We start from the raw sequence: 23,347 nt of genomic DNA on the forward strand, positions 1-23,347 counted from the left end.
ACAACTCTGTCACAGCCATCACGGCGTACTTCAATCACTGCTTTGACACTGGCACCCTCCCTAGTTCGTGGAAAGATGCCAGGGTAATTTTTATCCCAAAGCCAAACAAACCACTCAACACTTCTAATCTAAGGCCTATATCACTAACCTCTTGTCTAGGTAAAACACTCGAACACGTCATCCTCAACCGACACAGTAAATACATGAAGGACAACAATCTTTATCCATCAGAAATGGTAGGTTTTCGAAAATCTCTCTCATGCCAAGATATCATGCTTCGAATGAAGCATGACATCATTACACCCAATAGCAGTCTAGATACGCAAGCAATTCTCAGTCTAGACCTCTGCGGAGCCTTCAATAACGTTTCATATTCCGCCATCCTTCGAGAGCTTAATCTCATTGCGGTTGGCGGAAAGACATATGACTACATATGTACCTTCTTATCCAACCGTACCGCAACGATACACATAGGCACAGAGCAATCCATTTCATACGCTTTAGGTAGCTACGGCACGCCCCAAGGTTCAGTGCTGTCCCCTTTTCTTTTTAATCTTTCTATGATGCCGATGGCGCAAGCATTGCGGTCTATTCCCGATTTCAAGTTTTCACTCTACGCCGATGACATCACTCTTTAGACGACTGGCGGCTCCGATGGAGAGATTCAAGACACTCTACAGGCCGCAGCAGACGCCGTCGTGGCTCATGCCGGGGCTATGAATCTCACATGTTCCCCTCAAAAATCCGAGCTACTTCTTCTGCCATCCCACCGGGGGGCCGGAAAACACATGTCTAGTATACAGGTAATCCTAAACCACATCCCCGTTACTAGAGTGGACAGGCTCCGGGTGCTCGGTTTACACATTCAAAGCAACCGGCTCAACACATATACCCTACATACACTCCACACCACAGTCGATCACACCCTGCGTCTTCTAGGGCGAGTCTCCAATAAACATAGCGGACTAAAGGAGCCCGAACTTCTCCGCTTGATTCAGGCCTTCGTTATCAGTAAGATTACATTCGCAACACCATATCTACATTTCCTTAAATCAGAATCAGATAAGATCGACACTCTTTTACGCAAAATATATAAATTCGCTCTGGGGGTCCCCATACGTACCTCCACTGAAAGGTTAATGCTTACTGGAACTTTCTTCACACTTACTGAACTCACAGAAGCCCACCTCACATCCCAGTATAGCAGACTTTCTAACAGCGCAGCAGGTGGACACATTCTACAAACTCTTTCTATCACTCCGGCACCCATCATCAAGACTAAATACACCATTCCACATCACATACATGAGAACCTCTGCATCCCCCCACTTCCTAAAAACATGCACCCTGTGCATCATAAACAGCGCAGCAGGCAGCGAGCAAAGGCTCTCCAAAAACAATTCTCCAGCTCTAAAGACGTGCTCTATGTTGATGCCGCCGAATATGGGAACAGAAATCATTACGCAATATCAGTCATTAACTCTTACGGCTAGGTCGCTGCGGCCGCCTCCATTCCTGGCTCTTCCTCGGAGGAGGCGGAGGAAGCGGCCATAGCCCTGGCCCTCACAATTCCAAATTCATCAGTTATCGTTAGCGACTCCAAAGCAGCCATACATAACTTCGGAGCGGGTAGGCTCTCTAAGCTAGCCCTTTCTCTCCTCTTGGCCCATCCTTTCCATCAAACTGTGGCATTAATCTGGGCTCCCGCGCATGCGGGCCTTGCCGGAATTGAGGCGGCTCATGCCAGTGCCCGAGAATTTACAGTCCGGGCTCAGGCATCAGATGTGTCGGACCTCGCCACGGAGGAGGCGCCGTTTACAGCGCGGGATCGACTTATTACTTACCACGACATCTGCACACACTACCGATTAGACCACTTAACCTTCTCGCCACTCATGGGCAACTCCCCGCGTAGGTGTGAAGTTCTGTGGCAACAGCTGCAGACTCGCACCTTTCCGCCCCCTTACCTCCTCCACCACATTCATCCCGCCATTTACCTTTCTCCCTCTTGTAAATTCTGTATCTCTCCCAGAGCAGACTTAAACCACATCATGTGGGGGTGCCCTAAGCACCCCCTTCCCCCTTTTCTCAAGCACTTAATATCTAGTGAGGAGCAGTGGGAGGCTGCCTTGCGCAGCTCCAGGCCCGATCTTCAGGAGGCCATCCTGGAATGGGCTGAGAGGATAAAGGAGGCCTACTTCAAGTAGTTCCTCCTCCCACCCTCAATTTCATTACCCCCTTCTCTTTAAAGAGGGCTGAATAAAGTTTTTCATCATCCTCGGCCGACAATGTGAACTTGTTAATAAATCTAGGTCTTCCGTCATCTAAAACTTTGTTCACTGAAACGGTTGTGGTGAGACATTTTTGGAACCCTGATTTCAAACAGGAATATATTTGTCTCCGTGCACTGCGGAAATTTTGCGTTTCATAGTACCACACTGCAACACAAGATTTGATAAAGATTGTAGGTACGCTTATGTCCCAAGAATATTCAATGACCTATCTGATCTTATATTCACGGCAACACCGAAACGAATCTTCAAAAAATGGTTGAAGACACTGTAAGATAAGTATAACACTACATGTTCTCTTTTTCTTGTTTTTTGTATTTCTTTTGTCACTGGCTTCAGCTGAGTTTTTTTTTTCATTTTGTTGTGATAAGCTTCACCAGCTTTTCATTTCTGTACATGTTGCCATTTTGTCTTTGCCGACATTCCGGGCCAAGTCACGCAAGCCAGTTCCTTGGCTTTGACGGGCCTGCCTTCTGATGTACAATTATCGTAAGATGGCCACAATTATTATTATTATTATTATTATTATTATTATTATTATTATTATTATTATTATTATTATTATTATTATTATTATTATTATTATTATTATTATTATCAAGGTTGTTGTTGTTGTTGTTGTTCAAGTGGAGCTCTACTGGAATCCGGTTACAACCAACCAGCTGCTGCGATAAAAATATTTCGACGTATCACTTCGAACCCAAACACGCATCTAACCAACTTAAACTGACTAGCCCTTGTAGTGCGTTCATGCTATGTAAATAAAACCAATCATCTCAATAAAGAAGTAATTTATACCTGGGGCGAGATCGAGCAAGCATTTTGCTTCTAGAGCTTTGCCTTCCGCTCCCGTGATTCGCCGGCGCCGCACTTTCGTCATCGGTAGTCTGCTCGGCGAGGCGGAAAAGCCAATTGAACGCCGCATACTCGGTGACGTAGGATGTAAAGCGAACGTTAGGAAAGCGAGACGCTTGCGTGATCTCTCTCTTGTGCCTTAATATATCCCTCTACGTCTATAAAAAAATGGTGTTCTCGATTCACGAGATTGCGTAAACCTGCTGCAGCCCAGTTTCACGAACGGCAGCCTCGCACCCGCACGACACATCCACCGTAAAAGTTTGTTAACGGCGTTAGGCGAGGCGGGTCATCAGCTGGCGGTGGACACCCTAAGTTCAATGTATTCCAGGTACAGTCAGTTGTGAGGTAGTTATTTTATGAGTTAAGCGGTCTCAAGTGTTCAATATGAAAAAATATAATCTGGGATTGCTATTTCTGGGTTCGACTACACTCAGTCATATTGCACTTCGAGTTGCGCATAAGTTCGCCAAGGAGTTTGAACCATTCTTCGTTCCCGCCTGTTATAGTCAACACTCAACTGTGCATTTTATTGATATCATTATCGTCGGTGTTATAGTTTTCTTTGCTGATTTGCAACGCTGTGTCTTTGCTCGTAGCCTAAAGTTCCTTTCTGTCCTGAGCATAATTTTTTTGCTCTTGTTTTACTTGGAGTATTACAAGTTACAATAACGCTTACTGACATTCCCATTTTTTTTCCCAATTTACTTACAGTTACTTGTTTACTTACATGTATTGTCGATTCATGTGAGCTTATAAATATTTTACAGCACTACACCCATGGTAGCTGCCAAATTTCGTCATGTTTCAGCGCTCGCCATTGAACACCTTCTCATCGGCGTTTAGTGACTTGTTCATGATGGCCACGGTAGACGCAGGCACGGCTCAGACCACCGCTATTTCGACCACCTCGGAGAACAGTCAGTGGCTAGACGACGCAAAACTGACTAAGATTGCGGAGGCAGTGAAAGTGTACATTTTTATTTATTTATTCTGTCGGCCCTACAACATTATCGCGTGCAAGCCTACCGGCCAAACGTGACAGAGATCAGCACCCTGATGTTCGCTTGTACCCTTTACATTCCAGTCATTGTAGCGATAAATTTGTACAGTTGTTACTGTTGTCCAGGATTAGGCCCTTGTGAGCACACAGAAAATGTATGGTTGTGACCTCCTGTGGCCAGAACGGTTGGTTTCGGCCGTATAATTCTTATCGCCACTGCTCATCAAATAACCTGAGAGTGGTTTTGTGGTTACCTACAGCGCATAATAAATTGTATTTCCGTACGCATGGACTAAGATATTGCTAGGGGCCGAGCGGTCGCTCGCCTGCCGTTTGATTCCTGGAGCAGAAAGAATGCTCGCGGTGCTCGCCCATTACTCCATGTTTGACTTCGCGGTTATGCGCAGTGGAAGTTGCTCCAGTACGCCATTCGCACTTGTGTGGCAAGGACGCAGCGCTGACTTGCATGCTTATCGAAGTTCAACATTTAGACGCTAGTGGTGGCAGTGGTAACGCTGAGTTTTTGCTCCAGGCCGTGTTAGCCTGGAAACTATATTGTGGGCAACCAGTTCACCCGCGCACAGCTGACCACAGCACATAGCCAGCTACCAGTGGCGTACAAGTTGAAAGTTCTGCAAAGAAAAGCTCAACAAGTTCTTGCTTCTGTGATGTCAATTTGTCGCAGTGATTAGTTCCATACAATATGATGGATGTAGCTACACTGCGTAGTACAACTAGCGCACTTGCTGTTTGGAAAGAACAATTGGATACCCCTCAAGTACTTTCATGTAGCCTGTCTAAATGTGTATACTTCCATGCGCTCTGCGCGTTTTCTGATCTGTCACATCAGTATAAAGTGCATAAAGGGAAAATCCTGTTTGGAAATAGAAAGACATAGTGCGTCTGCATCGAAGTCATGGTGACCGTGTCTGATTAAAGAAATGTACTTTGTACAAACAATAATTATTCCAGCTTTCCAAGGAACAGTGTGTTGCTTGCAATTGGTCATGAGAAAAGTGTTCTTCTTGTATTTGACATGAAGGGGTGCACGAGTCCCACACCTTGACTTACATTTAGAGAAAGTATGTATGCATCCCTGGAAGAAGGTGCAATTCGCTGATAGAAGAGGCTGTATCAGCTAGTGTGCTATTTTTCGGGCTATTTTTGAGGTTATTTCAAGGCTCAGAATTCTTCCTCTCGGCACGGGAATTCTACTGCTGAGGTGGATGAAGCTCGCACATAGTTTCATCCAACACATTCGAGTCTCAGTCGCAGTTCTAGCAGTTTACGACACAATACGCCAGCCCTCTGCTATTTCCCATTTTAAATAAATATAGTACTAAGCGAGTCCCGACCTCTCGACAGGACGTTGCTTTAGCAGCTGGTAGCGGCTGACGCCTGCTTGCTCTGGATTGAGAAAGCGTTGAATCGGGGCGAGCCTGTGACGGTCCTTGGTGAGTGGTGTGCAGATTGCTCGGGGTAAAAACTCTACAGCCTAGTCGGAAACGCCTCCAGGTCGCCGATTTAAGGCAGAAATAACCTTGCAAATAATGTTTAGTCATCCTTATACTGAAGGCCCTTTCACAGCTGGCTACGCCAGCTAAGCATCATTGTACACACCTTTGCAAGTGTTTATGGCACTGAGCGTGATGTACCTGCATTTTACGCCACCCATAGCAAAAAAAACAGCATAAAAACCGTAAATGTGCACTCAATTTTTTCTTAAATACGGAGATATTATTAAGAAATTGAAGATCAACTACTCCTATCGAGATACATAGATACGCAAGTGCTCCTCCATTTACGTGATGAAATTTTCTATATATATGCGTCCATCAAAAGGAGGTAAAATGCATGATTGGGGAAGAGCAAAGAATAATGCATACAGCGCCTTTTGAAAGCTGTAAATCTGAAGCACTGTATTTAAATTCGCCGTCATGAGTGCAGTGTTTACCAGTGTCATGGCGTGAGCAGAAAGAAGTTCACTGCATTTAACAGCAGAAAAACGTGTCTAAAGTAGGCTTCGAGTTGCTTAAACATTCGTGCTAATCGTACCAGTTGATTTTTGTTGCTTTTAATAATGGTGTCGCACTCTTTCTAACAACGAGCAGATATGTCAATGTTCATTCACGCACGGTGTAAGCTGTTGTGTGCCCAGTTATGTGCCACACGATAAGAGAACATTATCTAAAGAAGTTAGTCGCACAGTTTGAAGTTTCTTGCACACGAGAAGTACAGACAAGACCTGTCCGTGCATAGTTTGAAAATGACTAAGAAATATAACATCACATTGTCTAACCTACTTATACAGAAAGCCAAATTGTCGCCATAGTATGTAATTGCATTGCGGCAACATACCAAAGCGATTCCTGAAGTGATCAAGGATCCACCGGTTCCTCCCAAGACGAGCTGGACTTCTCCTGCCGAATTCACTAGCACCATTGGTGCCATAGACGACATAGGCCGCTTTCCTGGAGCGATGAAGTTTGCCTTAGAAGGAGCAACTCCGTATATATTTGATTTTCCAGGAGTTGAAAAGTCATCCATCTCATTATTCAGCAATATTCCCGAAGTGGTGCGTATCAAACTGCCGAAACTGCGTCCAGAGAAAGACGGTTATAATGCAAGAACAAAAATAGATGGATATTTAACTCAGCACGACGTGTTCTTGGCAAACCTAATTCATTATCTGTAAGAATCAGCTAAAACGCAAAAAAAAACATGGAGGCGACAGACGACAGCAGCGACTCTCAGCAGAGCACCAAACAGATGACGTCCGACTGTCGTTGGTGTTGTCGGTCGTCTCTAAGCCTTTCATTGTGCACCTAAAATATATACAGATACAAAGGCATGCGCGGACAAACATTGAGGAACACGAACTCCTCCCACACAACATGGTAGGGCTTCGACCCCACCTTTCCACGCAAGATGTCATGCTGCTCCATAAGAGACAGGTCTTTGACGTTAAAACAAGAGACGTTCGAGGCATCCTCGCCCTCGATCTCACGAAGGCATTCGACACCGTCTCGCACCGCTTCATATTGGAGTCTGTGGCAGGCCTCGGCCTCGGGCAGAGATTTCAGGAGTACGTGCGCTCCTTCCTAAAAGAAAGAGAAGCCCGACTGCGAGTCTCACAACTTAAGTCGGACCGCTATACGCTGGGCTCTGTCGGAACACCGCAAGGCTCCGTCATCTCTCCATTACTATTTAACATAGTGATGAAGGGACTCGCCGACAAACTACGAGACATCCGGAACGTTAATTGCGCTCTATATGCAGATGACATCACCATCTGGAGCCCGGGAGGCTCCCTTGCAGACATGGAGCAGGCATTACAGTCTGCCTTAGATGCCACGGAGGAGTACCTACTAGACACAGGTATGAAACTATCCTCCAAGAAATCGGAACTCTTACTATATCGCAAGTCTTGCCAAGGAGTCCGACACCTAACTCCTCTAGACGAACTTCCGATCGCGCTACACACAAGAGACGGACAACAGATTCCGCGAGTCGACCACATACGCATTCTTGGGCTCCTAATCGAAGCCACCGGATGCCACGGACACACGATAAGACACTTAACCGCGAAAACCGAAAACATGATCAGACTCATCCACAGTGTCTCAGGGCGCCGAAAGGGTCTCTGCGAAGATAACCTTCTGCGCGTATACCACGCGTTCCTTATGAGCCATATTAATTACGTCGCCTCTGCCCACAATTGGACGAAAACAGAAAAGACGAAACTAAACACACTCATGCGCAAGAGCATCAAACAGGTCTTGGGCATTCCGCAAAGAGCAAGTACAGCAAAGGTTGATCAGCTAGGCATGCACAACAACATCGACGAAGTGATCGAGGCTCAGACTATGGCGCAAATACTCCGCCTATCCTCGTCCAAAGCCGGTAGACTAATTCTAAGCGCAGGTAATGTCTCCCCATCTCCCTATGTCGAGCACGCTGTTACCCTACCGAGTGAAATTAGAGACAACTACAGAGTCTCACCGTTTCCCAGGAACGTCCACCCACTACACAACGTGGGTAGGCGCCGGGCCCGCGCCCGCGCGATTCTCGACCGCTCCGACGCGGATCGTGAAGCCACCGCATTTGTGGACGCGGCCCAGTACGGCAATACATCAACTTTCGCGATAGCAGTTGCGGACGGCAACGGAACGTTACGATCATCGGCATCGGTTAAATCGACCACCAGCGCTAAAGCAGAACAGACAGCCTTAGCCATCGCCATGGCAGACCCCACATTTACCCATGTCCTCACGGATTCGCGTGCTGCAATTCGGGCTTATGAAAGCGGCAACGTATCGAAAGAGGTAGCGCATATACTACTAGCAAGCTCAAAAGAGTGCAAACGATGCCTCTCCTGGTTCCCCGCTCACATGGGGAAAGACATTCACCCGCAAAAACCCAACCTCAATGAAACGGCCCACGACCGTGCGCGAGAACTTGCCCGCCGCGACGGTCCCACGGCCTCCGAGGGGCTGGACATTCAGTTTAATGACCCGCTACTCACTTACCAAGAAATCACCTCACACTATCGAAAAGGCAGAATGAAATACCCGATCCCGCACGCCAAACTCGAGCGCGCGCAGGCGGCTGCGTTTCGAATGCTGCAAACGGACTCGTATCCGTCACGAGGCCTATTAAGCCACTATAATTCAGAAATCCCGGCAAATTGCCCAGACTGCCCAGAACTCTATTGCTCACTTTCGCACATGCTTTGGCAATGTACCGCGTTACCAGAGGGCCCTCTCTCCAGTGAGCCCGAATGGGAAGAAGCCCTCAAAAGCCCGGACCTCACACTCCAACTCAAGGCCGTCCAGAGGGCCCAAGAACTGGCGGAGCGTCACCACGTTCCCGTCCCGACTTGGGCGTCGCCTACCGTTTCGGCCCAAGGAGCTCCCAGCGTGCGATCTCCAACGGCTCAAACCCCCTCAGGACCTCAATAAAGTTCTTGACTGACTGACTGACCCGTGCTCAACCTCTAGTTCTCACTATGAGCATTTATTGACAGGGTTTACCTATTTGTGCAGTTCTACATTATCTCCGTCACAAAAGGCGCTGTGCACTATAGATTTATTCCACCAGATTATATATGGCAACATATGCAGTTAATGTGGCATCTAATTTGATAACAGAATTATTTATGTGGGTCATTCGGTGAATATATAAAGCGTTTTTTGAGACCACACAGAATTTTTTAAGTAATGAGTGCAGCGAACGTGGCATTTTATTGAGATAGCAATTATATGGACACTGCAAGCGAAGATTCGCTGTTGTGATCATCGCTACAGGCGTCGGCGTAAGGCTCCGCGTATAGTCAGGTATATGCATGCCATTAACATACAATGATATTACCATGTTGTATATGCGGGTTATATTGCCACGCTACATTTCACTAAGGTTGCTCATACCAGCTCTTATAGCCTTGATAAAAGGATGTTCCAATCGCTGTTCCAATCGTCAAATGTAGCGGCTATTTCATACGTCTCCAGCCAGCTTTCTGGGTCCTCAAATGTTGATCTGCGGAACGTTGGTGTCTCCCTAGGGTGCTGCTGCATGATCAATGTTGCTGGCACTGGGGCTGACACTGTTGCTGAGGTGATCCTCGTACGCTTCCTTGTATTCTGGGGAACAAGGCTGTACTCGTGCGACTGGTTTCATAGCCTGAGGCTAGCTCGATGGTCCGGGCCGACATCTGTGCTGTCCTCGCGGGTCGGACTTCTTTCACGGCTTTGGGGGAACGTACGGTACATGAACGCAAAGCACCTCCACCAGATGTCACGTTGTAGTGACGTTCAAGAACACAGTTGCAAAACTCCGAATCACGAAACTAACTTTTTACTGGGAGAACATGTGCTCACAAAACCAAATGACACTCGACACTCGGTCAAGATGGCTGGATTTACTGTTGAACCTTTATGATAAATATCTCGAATTAGGTGCAATTTCTAAAATTTTTATCAAGTGAAAGTGCATTAAAATGTTACTACCTTGAAGTTTTCCCTATAAACTGTCCCTTAAGGTAGTACCCATGTTATTTACGTATGTTTTGCTAGTCTTATAAGGGTCACATTATTAGCGCCAAAATATGACCACCTGGCCGAGGAACGCGCTCGTAAAAAAACACCACGTTCGCAGCGCTTATAGCCCCTTTATAAAAAATCTGTGTTTGCTAAAAAGCGCCCTATGTAAATAAATAAATAAATAAATAAATATATATATATATATATATATATATATATATCGGAATTCATCGTAATAAGACAGCTGATTTACTTGCACGTGCATTTTTAGAAGTCGTGTGGTCTCTGGGCTGACGACTACTGCGGCTGAAGGCATAAAAAGCGTCCTACTAGCACAATCCACGGAATTTATGCCCATAAGTTATTGTTGGAACAGACGTGATGTGCTACACCAAAAATCAAATTTCATTTACGTGTTTGCATTGCTGTATGCCACCTCTTAATGTTTACTCGCGACCATCTCGTCTGGAAGTAGATCCTTTAAGCAACATTTGCAATGAGTCGTGATCAATCTACTATTTTATTTCTGTCATGCGTGGTTCTCCACTCAAAAAAAATATTGGAAATCTAGCTTCCTTATCACGGGCTATGTTTATGCATTGATATTGTACTCTCACTTGGCGCATCAGTGTTGGAATACAGCCATAGGAACGTTTGCCGAGACATGTATGCCGAGACATGCCGAGACATGCCTCTGGAAAACAATTATTCCTGTTGATATTGCTACGGGATAGTATTTCCAATGACGAAGAGCCGAGCAGTAAGAAGAAGACGACGACGATTTGGAAGCTAGCGCGGGCTGTTGCCTCTTGGCCAATTGCGGCCTATAGCCCCGTAAATATACTTGTAAATAGCTTTTCGTCGCTGTCTTCCTACGTAACAATATTCCCATTCCTTTACTTATTCATTTACTTCTCTCTGTATAAATTATAAAAATCTCAAGAAGAGTTAGAATGTTTAAAATTTACCTTTTCCTTCCCGTCTAGCTTTTTCTTAGCAAGTTTGTTTCATATCTACCAGTTTCAGTCAGGCTAATTACTCTATTTCACACTAATATGTTAGATTTATCATTCGTTTCTTAGAAAATTTCGTTTACATATAGTTTTCTGTTTCTTTTTTGCTTTGTTGTTATACTATCACATGGTTAATTTCCTATCCCCCCACACTGAGCTTGTGCCATTGTGAAAAATATCATCATCACCATATTAGCTACATGCAGCGAAACGCACTGCAGAATAGGAACAAATATTCCAAAAGCCAAATGGCACAAAAGCACTCGCGATGGAAAAACACGTAAACAATTCCTAGCTCAAATTGAGAAATTAAAGGAAATTACATGCATCATGTGTCTATCTGCATACCACTTAGGTGAAACGTTAAACAAAAGCTTAGCCCAACGTATAATCAAACAAGTTCATGTGTTCTGCCATCGTTTCTTCTTTCTTTTAGTTCGCAAAACAAACCAGGCATTCACGTTGCTGCGCAAAGAGATGGAAACGCAACGCAGCCATGAAAAAAGAAGCCAATAAAACTCCATTCTCGGTTATTACATCCTTTGCTAGTGTGGCAGTCCTATAGCCTCGTTTGAACAGTGCACGCGCTCTCCCCTTAATTACATTTAACTTCTTTCAATCTACACCAATGCTAAAATAGACTTGTCTCGCACTACTGTTTGAAAATAAGATCGAAATGGCGTTTTCTTCAGATGTTTTGCAAAATGCTGCCAAAGAATGTAAGCGCGTTATATTCATTAATTAAAGTATCTTGTCGTATTTTCTCATTTTGCATCAATTCCGTTATCTACTTAAAGCTCGTCTGGTCAACTCACAAATCCTGACAGTACGGCTACCCCACGCCGGACGAGCCGACACGAAGTGCTGTAAAGACCTACGTAACGATAATTTTTTTTAATGGACGTCCTTCACCTCATAGTGATCACGCACGTACCGGAGTGCTCATAAGTAGTATGAAACCATTGTTTTGGCTTGCTTGACAACTGGACGCCACTCCAACCACAAACGTGTTATTTATTAGGTCTCCTTGTAACAATTGCCATCACTGATATTTCTGTTCCCTTTGTTTCCTTCTTTTTCTTCCTTCTTTCTCTCGCTTATTGTTGAGGAGCTGGCGAGAACGCAGTGGATTACGCTATGCTCTGAGCGTTTGCCTTCAAATAAATATATTTTTTTCTCATGTTTAACACTAACAAATTATGCTAGTAAAACAACACATACTAATAGTTTATGGTGCTGGAGACGCTGATGGCGATGTTATCTGGCCCCCAGAATGTAGCATGGGCGGTGCCCGTGTCCTGTTCAATAGTTTCATTGACAAATCCGTAGTATTCGGGGTTGTTGTAGGTGCAGGAGTCATTGACCTTAGACCTTGCCTGTTCGGCGAACCACTTTGATGTCATGTTCTTGACCAACTGCATGAAAAATAAGAAAAGTCAGAAGAGAAACGAAAGCATTTATAATGTGATACGAGCATCATAAAGTGGTTCGCTCAGTAAATCGACAGAAAGCAATTCACCCAACTATCTAAGGGCGGCTACAACTCGAAAACGTAGACAATTCAGCTTGCTATCAGAAATTGCTAAATTATACTAAAGCAGCTTCTTCTGATGTACCAACTGCTGCTCCCTTACACGTTTCCTGGTGCTCTAAATTTTGACCGGCAAAATTGAGCATAGCTCGCACACGGAAAAAAATGTTTAGAGTCTCACAGTTTAATACAAATATCCAAGGATGTACATTTGTGCAAATGTTGTACAGCATATTTATGAAATCAACGTCTGAAAGCTAGACCTGGGCTGTGGGTCACGCTATATTTAGGTGCCCGGACTAATCTTGGCAATCTGGGGATGGTTAACGTGAAGTCAAAGCATAAGAGACTAGCGTTTTCGAATTCCGTCGGGAACGTGGCCGCACTGGCCGGAATTGAACCAGAGTCTTAAGAGAGAGAGAGAGAGAATAATAAAGAAAAAGGCAGGGAGGTTAACCAGAGGTAGTTCCGGTTGGCTACCCTGCGCAGGGGCAAGGGTTAAGGGGACAAAGAGAGAAACAGAGTGGAAGGGGGAGATAGAAAGAAAGGGAGACAAGCACGAACAAAGCGCGTACACTACAGAGCAGTAGGGGGCGGCATTCTTAAAGTCTGTCGTGAACCCCGTAGACCGCAAGAACCTTAATAGCGCGAGTAAGGCCTTCAACGCGGATGTCCTTTGGGAGCATTGGCCTAAAGCTTTTAGTTCTGAAAGTGGGCGATTGTCCAACTGGTCCAGTACTCTGCACATCACTTGTCTCTCAGCACTGTATCTCGGTCAGACACAGATAATGTGTGCGAGCGTCTCAGACTCGGCAGCACAACCACATAGCCAAAAATAGAACATTCTGCGCATATGAAAGTACCTAATTAGGATAAATATGGCGTGTACTACAGGAAAACACACGAGATATAGAGACCCTTCAAAGTTAAGTGTCACTTATCTTTTTTTACACCTCTTGTGAGATACACAAAGGTCGCATGTACACAGGCTTTATATTGGCACGTGCATTTATTTATTTTTCTCGAGTGGCCGCTTTTCGCCGTCTAACAAATGTTATCGGTCAGTGCCAGACGCGCCCGTATGTATCGGAAATTTCTCGAATGTTACCACTGGTTCTATATGCGCTGGTTGTTGTCACCCAAGCTCGTGTAATCTGATTGCATGTCTTATGCGGACTGTGTAGAACTTTCTGAAAGACACACAGGCACCAGTGATTACTCTGGAACCTTCGATGACTCATGTGTAAGGGCCTACGCGCTTGACCGACACATCACATTTCGACGATCGCCTGCCCTGCTCGCCGCATTCCCTGGCTTTAGGTGTAACTTGCTTTTGTGGGCACAAGTTCGCGCAATAAAAAGTTAGTTTCGTCATTCGTAGTTTTAAGCTGTGTTATTCATCGTCACTACTACGTAACATCTGGTGTAAGTGCTAGTGCGTTCATGCACCGAACGTCCCCGCAAAGCCGGGAACCAAGCCCGAGCCACGAAGACACCAATGCGGCCAAGGACAGGCAGGCTAGCCGCAGACCGCAAGGTCTACGTCCAGAACACGAACTTTTCCCTGGGAAGACCGGAAAGTGCACAGCCACAACAGCAGCTACAATGACAGCCCCAGTGTCGCCAGTGCCTATCAAGCTACAGCCGCCCAGGGAGCCAACCCACGTTCCACGGTTCAACATTCCAGGACTTGGAAAGCTGGCTGGAGACGTAATAGAGGGTCGCTGCGTTTAACAGCTGGAACAGCGACGACAAGCTGCGGCACGTCTATATCGAATTGGAAGACGCCGCCAGGACGTGGTTCGTGGATCGAGAGGCCACTTTAACGACGTGGGACCTGTTCCGAAGCGGCTTGCTTTAGGCATTCACAAGCGTCGTACGCAAAGAGTAAGCCCAAGATCTACTAGAAACCCGAGTACATCTACCCAATGAGACCATCGCGATCTTCCCAGAGGAAATGACTCGCCTCTTCCGCCACACCAACTCCGAGGAAAAAAAGTTCGGTTCTTGATGCGGGGTGTGAAAGAACAACTCTTCACCGGATTGATACGCGAATCGCCCGAGACTGTCGCTAATTTTGTTTACGACTCCACAACGATCGAGAAGACGCTTGAAATGCGTACCAAGCAATACAACCGGCCTGTGCCGACAATGAACTCCGCCGAAGCTCAAAGGCTACGCGCCAATGACCTGCGCGAGGCGATCAGAACGGTCGTACGGGAAGGGCTGCAGAAGTTGTACCCAAGGTCGCAGCCCCAGGTGGCCTCGATCGCTGACATAGTTAAAGAAGAGCTTCGGCGGTCCCTAAAAGAACTAGAAGTTCGGGCATCACCGCAAGCCCAGCCGGAAGCGATGACCTACGCCATCGTCGCCTGCCGTCAAGCTCCCCTTCAGCGACCACGCCAGGGCCCCGTAACGCTGCAATTCCATCGCGCACCGCCGCCGCGGCCAGCACGCCCGGCCGTCGCCCAGCGCCGCTACCCGAGGAAGACGGGCATTTGGGCGTCCCCAACCACCGCCCGCACTGCTATCGCTGCGGGGAAGCCGGACATGTCTACCGCTGGTACCCATACCGCGACTTTGGGACTGCCAACGTTCGCCGTGAACGCGCCGCGCGCACAACAAGGGGAACGGCCACGTAATATCGGCGACTACCTCGCCGCCACTGATTGGAGCCATAGAGTTTCTCACTACATTACCTAGAGGGAAATCTGGCGCTGCTGCTCTGTGGTATGCATGGGAATGCCGGTATATTGTGACTTCGGATTGGCATCGTTCTCATAGAGACAGGACACCTTGAAGACGCGCTTGGGAAGTACAGTTCCGTCTGTCACAATGATTCATTTTCTACTAAAACAGCCTATGAAAAGCTGTTTTAGCTTTATTATTACGCGAAAACATGTTCTGTTTAACTATGAGAACTTGTTATTGTGTGTACGACTACAGGTTACGTAAAACGTATCAGCGGGCCGCTAAAGTTGGAGGACAGACGACAGGGTTCGTGCTCGCTTTGAAACAGTTAGTCGTCTGTTCTTGCTTTTCTTCGCTTGGTCATGCATTTTAGGTGAGTAAAGATGTAATATGCGTGAATGGAAACATTTTATGAAGATTTTACTTTGAAAACGCGTTATTTGCGTAGCCATATCTACGTTCTAAACGAAGCCTCTAACAACACCAGCCAACACGAGCCTCGCAGACACATATACCGTCATTCCCATGACGGCACGGTGCTCGGGTGCTCCTATCTAAATACATGTAAAAAGAGAATTCGTTTTTCTCGGCAACCACTGCACCAATTTTGACGAGGTTTGTTGCATTTAAAAGAAAAACTTAAAATCTTGTGACTGTTGGTTTCAAATTTTTCAGTTAGGGCGTCAATCTTTTATTAAAAACTGGCGAAAATCTGAAATTTAAAAAAAACAAAACTGCCAAGTTTACAACTCCGTAACGCCTAAAGGAAAAACGATAATACAATTCTGTGAAATGCATCTAATAGTACATCCAAAGCGGACAAAATTGATATATTACACATGAATCTCAAAAAATTAAGTAACATGGAAATACAGCTTTTGCAGAACCCTTGTAAACAACGTAACAGATTCACGTAAGATGTAAAATGACATATCGAATTTGTCCACTTTCAATGATCTAATGGATGCCGTTCACAGAACCGCGATATCTGTTTTTGATACAGAGCTATCAATTTTTAAAAATTGTGCTTCTATATTTTTCAAACGGTCAAATATTTGAAAATCGTTTTAAGAAAAATTCAAGCCCTAAATAGAAATTCCGCTTCCAACAGTCACTAGAATTCAACTTTCTCTTTCAAATTCAACAAATTTCATTAAAATCGGTCCAGGGGTTATTTCATAAAAACGTTTTTGCGCTTTACATGTATTTGAATAGGCCGCGTCGGAGTTGGGCCCGAGCTAAAGCTTCCTCTTAAGGAACTCCCATACACGGTGGCGCCAGATTACGCTCTAGGTGTTATAGTGAGAAACTCTATGATTGGAGCCCTCCACGATCATACCATTTGGCGTCACCAGGACGCTACCTGTCGCCACAGTGGCAGCCATGCACTGGCCATGCCAGGGGCCGGTCCGTCAGCTCATATCTGAAAAACTAAAAGCAGCAACCGATGGAGGTGCGGTTGCTGTTCCTCGAACTGACGAAGATCCTCCGCAGCCGACGAAGACGCCGAAGACTACCTCGACGACATAGCAACGACACGCCGCCATCCCGACGAAGCCTGGGAGCAAATACGCCGAGAAAAGAAGAGCTTATGACGCGACGCTCCAGTCACGTCAACACGACGTAGCGGTGATCCAACGCCAACACCCGGCCAACTGCAATGCACGACAAAGAACCACCAACCTCGATGTTCTTCCCGATGACCACGAAGTCACCGCACTTGTACACACTGGTACCGACTACTCCGTCATCAGTGGATTATTCGCCGCCAAGTTGAAGAAAGTCAAGACTTCATGGGACGACCCTCAAGTTCGGACAGCTCGAGAACACCGAGTAACGCCGACTGGAATTACAGTTCATGGCCGGACCTACAGATTCTCGCCTGTAATTACAGAATTACAGGCAAGAATTACAGTTCATGGCCGGACCTACCCTGCGACGTTCGTTATCCTCCAACAGTGCTCGCGAGACGTAAGTCTCGGCATGAACTTCCTGAAACAACACGGTTCAATCACTGACTTGAAGTCGAAATTGATAACGCTATCCGAAGATCAAGCGATACCACCGGAGAGTGCTTCTAGTCGCTATGCCTTCAATGTGCTCACAGATCAAGTGAGCATCCTGCCTCGCTACAGCATTGTCCTTTCCGTCGGCACCGAAACACTCGCAGTCGTAGAAGGTGTCATCGAGGGCGACAAACGTCTAATGCTCGATCGGGAAAATTGCGTCGCAAGAGGGATCGCTCAACCGCATGGTCGGCAAGCGAAAGTGATGTTGACTAACTTCAGCCAGGAGTTCAAGCACATCAACAAGGACGACAATCGCATACATCGAGGAAATTGTAGAAACCAGCAATGCATTTGTCCTCTAGGATTCTGCCGCACCTACTCCGACGTCCATAGTTCCCGAACCAGACTTCGACATAAATCGAAATCTCCCCTTCAGTAAGCAGCAACACCTCAGAAGTCACCTCCGGCGATGCAAAGACTGCTTTTCGACAACGTCAACAATTCGACAAACACCAGTTGCAAAGCATCGCATAATAAAGGAAGAGTGCGCTCGACCACTACGCCAGAGCCCTTACCTAGTTTCGACGCGAGAACCGGAAGATATCAGGCATCAAGTCGACGACATACTGCGAGACGACATCATCCAGCCGCCGAAAAGCCCCTGATAATCTCCTGTAGTCTCGGTCGGGGAAGAAAATGGACGGAACCCAACGTTTCTGTGTCGATTATCGCAGACTGAACAAGATCACTAACAAGGACGTATAGCCCCTCCTACAGATAGATGACGTATTGGATCGGCTCTGCAACGCTAAATACTTCTCGTGAATGGATTTCAAGTCTGGCTCCTGCAAATAAAAGCCGACGAGAGAGATCGCGAAAAGACCTCCTTCATCACGCAAGACGGCCTCTACGAGTTCAAGGTGATGCCATTCGGACTGTGCTCGGCGCTTGCAACGTTCCTGCGCGTGATGGACACGATGTCAGCAGGATTGAAGTGGCAGGGCTGTCTTGTTTAATTGGGTGACGTCGCCGTCTTCACCGGAAATTTCAACGATCACCTTAGGCGGCTTGCGACAGTATTAGAGGCCATCAAGTCATCAGGGCTCACTCTGAATCCAGAAAAGTGGCGCCTCGCTTACGATGAGCTTCTGTTCCTGGGCCACTTTATCAACAAATATGGAGTCCGCCCCGACCAGTAGTAGACAGCTGTCATCGGAAACTTCCAGCAGCCCATCGTCAAGTAGGCGGTGCGTAGATTCCTTGGCATGTGTGCTTACTACAGGTGCTTTTTCAAGGCCTTTTCACGCATCGCTGAGGCACTGACACATCCAACTAAATGTGATGTCGAATTCAAGTGGAAAACGTGCCTGTACAACGCGTTTCAAGAATTGAAACGACGCATGCAGTCGCCACTGGTACTAGTACATTTCGACGAAAACGCCGATACAGAAACCCACACAGACGCCTGTGGCCTAAGCCTCGGTGCCGTTCTACTCCAGAGGAAAGGCGGACTTCAACGGGTGATAGCTTACGTCAGCCGCTCGCCGTCAAAAGCGGAAGGTAATTACTCTATGACCGAAAACGAATGCCTCGCCATCATTTGGGCTAAGCTAAATTTCGCCCTTACCTATATGGCAGACCGTTTAATGTCGTCAGCGACCACCACGCTTTGTGTTAGCTAGCGAATTTAAAAGATCCTTAAGGATGGCTGGCGCGGTGGAGCCTCAGACTACAAGAATATGACATCACTGTAACCTATAAGTCCGGACGAAAACACTCTCATGCCGATTGCCTATCACGCTCCCTTCTTGACCCGCCGCCTCAAGATGACAAGGATGACGATGCGTTCCTTCGAATAATAAGCGCGGAAGACTTCGGTGAACAGCAACGACTCGATCCGGAGCTAAAAAGCCTCGTCGAGTATTTGGAAGTGAACACCGACGTTGTCCCTAGGGCATTTAAGCGAGGATTGTCTTCGTTCTCGCTTCAAAACAACCTACTCGTGAAGAACTTCTCACCAGTCCGCGCCAACTACCTCCTTGTTTTTCTTCTCAGCACTGCGTCTAGAAATACTGCACGCCCTACATGACAATTCGTCCACTGGGCCCCTCGGATTCTCCCGGATGCTATCGAAAATACAGGAAAGGTTACTGGCCACGTCTGACCACCGACGTCGCCCGTTACGTCAAGACATGCCGAGACTGTCAGCGACGCAAGGCACCACCGACAAGGCTACCGGAATTACTACAGCCGATCGAGCCTCCTTGCCAACCTTTTCGGCAAATCGGGATGGATTTGTTGGGGCCCTTCCATACGTCGATATCCTGAAATAAGTGGATCGTTGTGGCGACGCACTACCTTACCCGCTTCGCTGAAACGAAAGCTCTGTCGAAAGGTAGCGCATCCGAAGTGACGAAATTCTTCGTCGAGAACATCCTGCTGCGACATGGTACCCCAGAAGCCCTCATCACCGACAGAACAACAGCCTTTACAGCAGAGCTCACCCAATCCATTCTAAATACAGCCACAGGAGGACAACTACCTACCACCCGCAGACGAATGGTCTTACGGAGCAGATGAACAAGACCTTCGCCGACATGCTTCGCCGACGTCGAGCACAAGACGTGGCATGCGGTGCTACTGTACGTAACCTTCACTTATAAAACGGCAGTGTAAGAAAAAAACTCAATGGCACTGTTCACACTGATTTAGAGAAGGAACGCGACAACTCTCGACGCCACGCTGCCGCACGTCACCGGCGAAGAGAATCTCGACGTAGCCTCTTATATAGCGCACGCCGAAGAAGCCCGACAGCTCGCCCACCTCCGCATCAAAATCAGCAGACGACTGATAGACGGCACTACAATATTCGACGACGATACGTGGAATTCGAGCCTATAGCGACCGTGCTTGGGTTTGGACCCCGGTACGCCGACGAAGACTTCGTGAGAAGTTTTACGCCGCTATTTCGGATTCTACAAGATCATCAGACGCATTATCGCACTCTACTATGAGGTCGCACCAGACGGCATTTCGCTATCACAGCGGCGCCGTTCACGACTTGAAATAGTCCATGTTGTGCTACTTAAGCTGTTTTATCAGTGCTGACGAACTTTGGGAGTTTTTATAGCTGAACTTGTGATTTTTGTTTCGGACTCAGTTACATTGGATCTAGTCTCTTTGTTATTTCGTTACTTTTGTTTAATAGGTGTGCTTTTGTTTGTCGCCTTCCTGTTTGTACATTGGTACGAAGTTTTTGAGAGGGGGACATTGACACGTTTAATTTTTACCTTTTTCAGGTGGCTGCTTTTCCCCGTCTAACAAATGTCGGTCAGCGCGCGGAGTCAGTTGCGATGGTTTTGTGGTCTGTCTATTGTCACCGAAGCGTGTGTAATCTGATTGAATGTGCGACGCGAACTGTGCAGAACTTTCTGGAAGACACGAGCGCACCGGCGATTACTCTGGAACCTTCGATGACTCATGTATAAAAACCGACGCGCTTGACCAGCAGATCAGATTTCGATGATCGCCGGCCGTGTTCGCCGCTATTGCGGCGCTTTGAGTGTAACTTGCTTTTATGGGGTCAAGTTCACCCAATAAAAAATTAGTTTCGTCATTCAGAGTTTTACACCTGTATTATTCACCGTCACTGCTACTTGACAATATCACGCATGTGATACACATAAAACTGTAGACGGATAGTAAATGGTCAGCTAAGTGTCACTGAGAACGTTTTCAATAATTTCGTTCCAACTGACATTTCTACAGTAAACTTCAAGAGAGTCTTTTTTTTTAAAGTTCCTCTTTCTAGATTGTCATACAAAACTTTTGCCCCGGCGCAGTCAACTTCTACTTCTGAGGCAGGAATATAAGTGCAAGAACAAGCCGATCATGGTCCTTTTTCGCCAGGTGATAGTGACAGCGCGGTTCTTTCTGCCTCTCTCCGTCTCTCTCTAGTGTATGTTTAACTTAAAAAAGCGCGCGTATTTAATTTTATGTCCTTTGTACTTTTTGATCTTCCTGAACGTATAAAAATAGGCACTTTCTTAAACCAATGCTACGCGACGGTTTGCACATCGTCAGCTTAAACTTGCTACTTCTTCTTCACTCGCCTTCTACAATATGCAGTGCGCTTCTAAATATGCCGATCGCTTTCAGCCACAAATCATAGGTTTTCCAAATCAATGACGGCGCATCATAACGTTGTTTCACACGCGTGTAAATAAAATAGGCCTCGGAACCCGTCTTCCTGCGAAATTTCTGTGTACTGTGTTTAACCAAAAATCGTTTGTACTCTTAAAGTGAAGCTATCAGGGTTTATTGCATAGCGTGCCGAACACAGACACTGTACAAGGAGAGATATATGTGTGTAATTTCTGCAAGCAGTAACAGAAACGTCCAAATTTTTCTCCGTAAAATTCTTATATGAAAAAGACCAGACAGGAAAATTTATCTCCTCTAAATTGTCAAAGAATAACTCGAAACTTTTGTTTCCATGTTTGTTGCCATCAAACATGCCATTTGTCGAAATCAAGCCCCCTGAATGTTCGATTATGTATGAAAAATAAGAATAATTAACCTCACTTTACACTGCACTGAAGTGCAAAGTCGGCAATCAAGAATGAGAGTAAGAATCAGCTTTGCTATAAAGTGCACCTTGTTCCTGCCTTTTTAAAGTTTTATAGCGTTATTTATAGCAATGATCAACATGGGCAACAACTGAATTTTGAATGACGAGAACGAACTAGACAAAATATACACAACTCTTATAGCACATCATTACATTCCACGTCTCCATGCACTGTAAAGTGTGGCGCGATGCAAACATTTGCGCAAATGCTTTTGTGAGAAAAAAAAATTTTCGCCCATGTGAGCATTACATTACTTGCATGCTATCGCAGCCTAGATGTATAGAGTGATTAGAACACGTACTTAAAACCCACTCGTAATGTTAAAGGGAACAGAAGCGTTATTATGTATGAAAGTTTTATAAAATGCATGTTTAACATTTAACCTAAGCTCAGGATATTCGCCCTGTGGCATAATAAAAAAATTGCAGTATAGGATTGCCAGTTAGGAACACTGTTCTGACTTTTTATGTGTCGACACTGTTGCATTGATAGTTTACCCGGAGTTGATGATTTGGCATGTGTCACGCTGGTTACAATTAGACTATAACGCACACTCAAAAATGTCCAAGACTAACGGAGTAATGTAAAAGAACTGTTTCAATTTGCGTTAACGTTACTTGTGCTCTTTCTGGTTTTTTTTTCATGATTCTGGCCACAGGTCCTTCACTATTGGTTATTTGCAATCAACATGGACTGATGCTCATATTGGTTTAGAAGCATGTCGGTGTGCTCCTACTGCTATTACTCGTAAAAGCTTACATCTCGAATAACGCCGTTCATTTCGTTGCGCTGAATCAGACGAACGCGAAAGGTCCACTAATAATAGTCGCACCTCTTTGCGATCCACAAATTCAGCATCCCCTAGGAGAGCCCTTTTCGCGTAGCCAAACTTGCACGACTCAGTGAACCTGCGGTAAACAAGAGATTTAGAAAATTGCATGATATTGCGGTTACGTCGACTGTTAGCGCGTTTGTGCATAAGAACCAGGAAGAAGAAGAAAACATAAACGCCGAGCTGTTTCACTAGGCTGTACTTAAATCTGGGTACGTGTACTGCGCCTCTCTTCATAAAGCATTTCTCGCGCAACAGAGGTTTCTTGCGAAAGGAGCTTAGCTATAAATTCCAGCACGCTATTAGCCCATGTCGCCGATCCTGAAGATGCTGTCCTTCCCGACAATCAGCCTTCTGGAAAGTTCCTTCTAATTCAGATGTCCTAGAAAACAATCACTCTGGGCCTCAGGCTCGTGGTTTTGTTCCCTGAAGCAGAATAACAGCGGGTCGGTT

General features: G+C 46.1%; 1 protein-coding gene across 1 annotated transcript in view; it reads right to left on the reverse strand.

Moving 5' to 3' along the window:
* The window catches only part of LOC142574616 (scoloptoxin SSD14-like), a 103,222-nt gene that overhangs the window by 16,505 nt on the left and 63,370 nt on the right, over window positions 1-23,347 (reverse strand). The window contains exons 9-11 of the mRNA XM_075683659.1: window positions 22,895-22,970; window positions 12,422-12,615; window positions 6,508-6,745 (exon numbers count right to left, since the gene is read on the reverse strand). Coding sequence (XP_075539774.1) covers window positions 6,508-6,745; window positions 12,422-12,615; window positions 22,895-22,970 — 508 coding nt within the window. The remainder of the gene's footprint in view (window positions 1-6,507; window positions 6,746-12,421; window positions 12,616-22,894; window positions 22,971-23,347) is intronic.

This window comes from Dermacentor variabilis, chromosome 3 (assembly GCF_050947875.1).
Source record: "Dermacentor variabilis isolate Ectoservices chromosome 3, ASM5094787v1, whole genome shotgun sequence".
NCBI lineage: Eukaryota > Metazoa > Arthropoda > Arachnida > Ixodida > Ixodidae > Dermacentor > Dermacentor variabilis.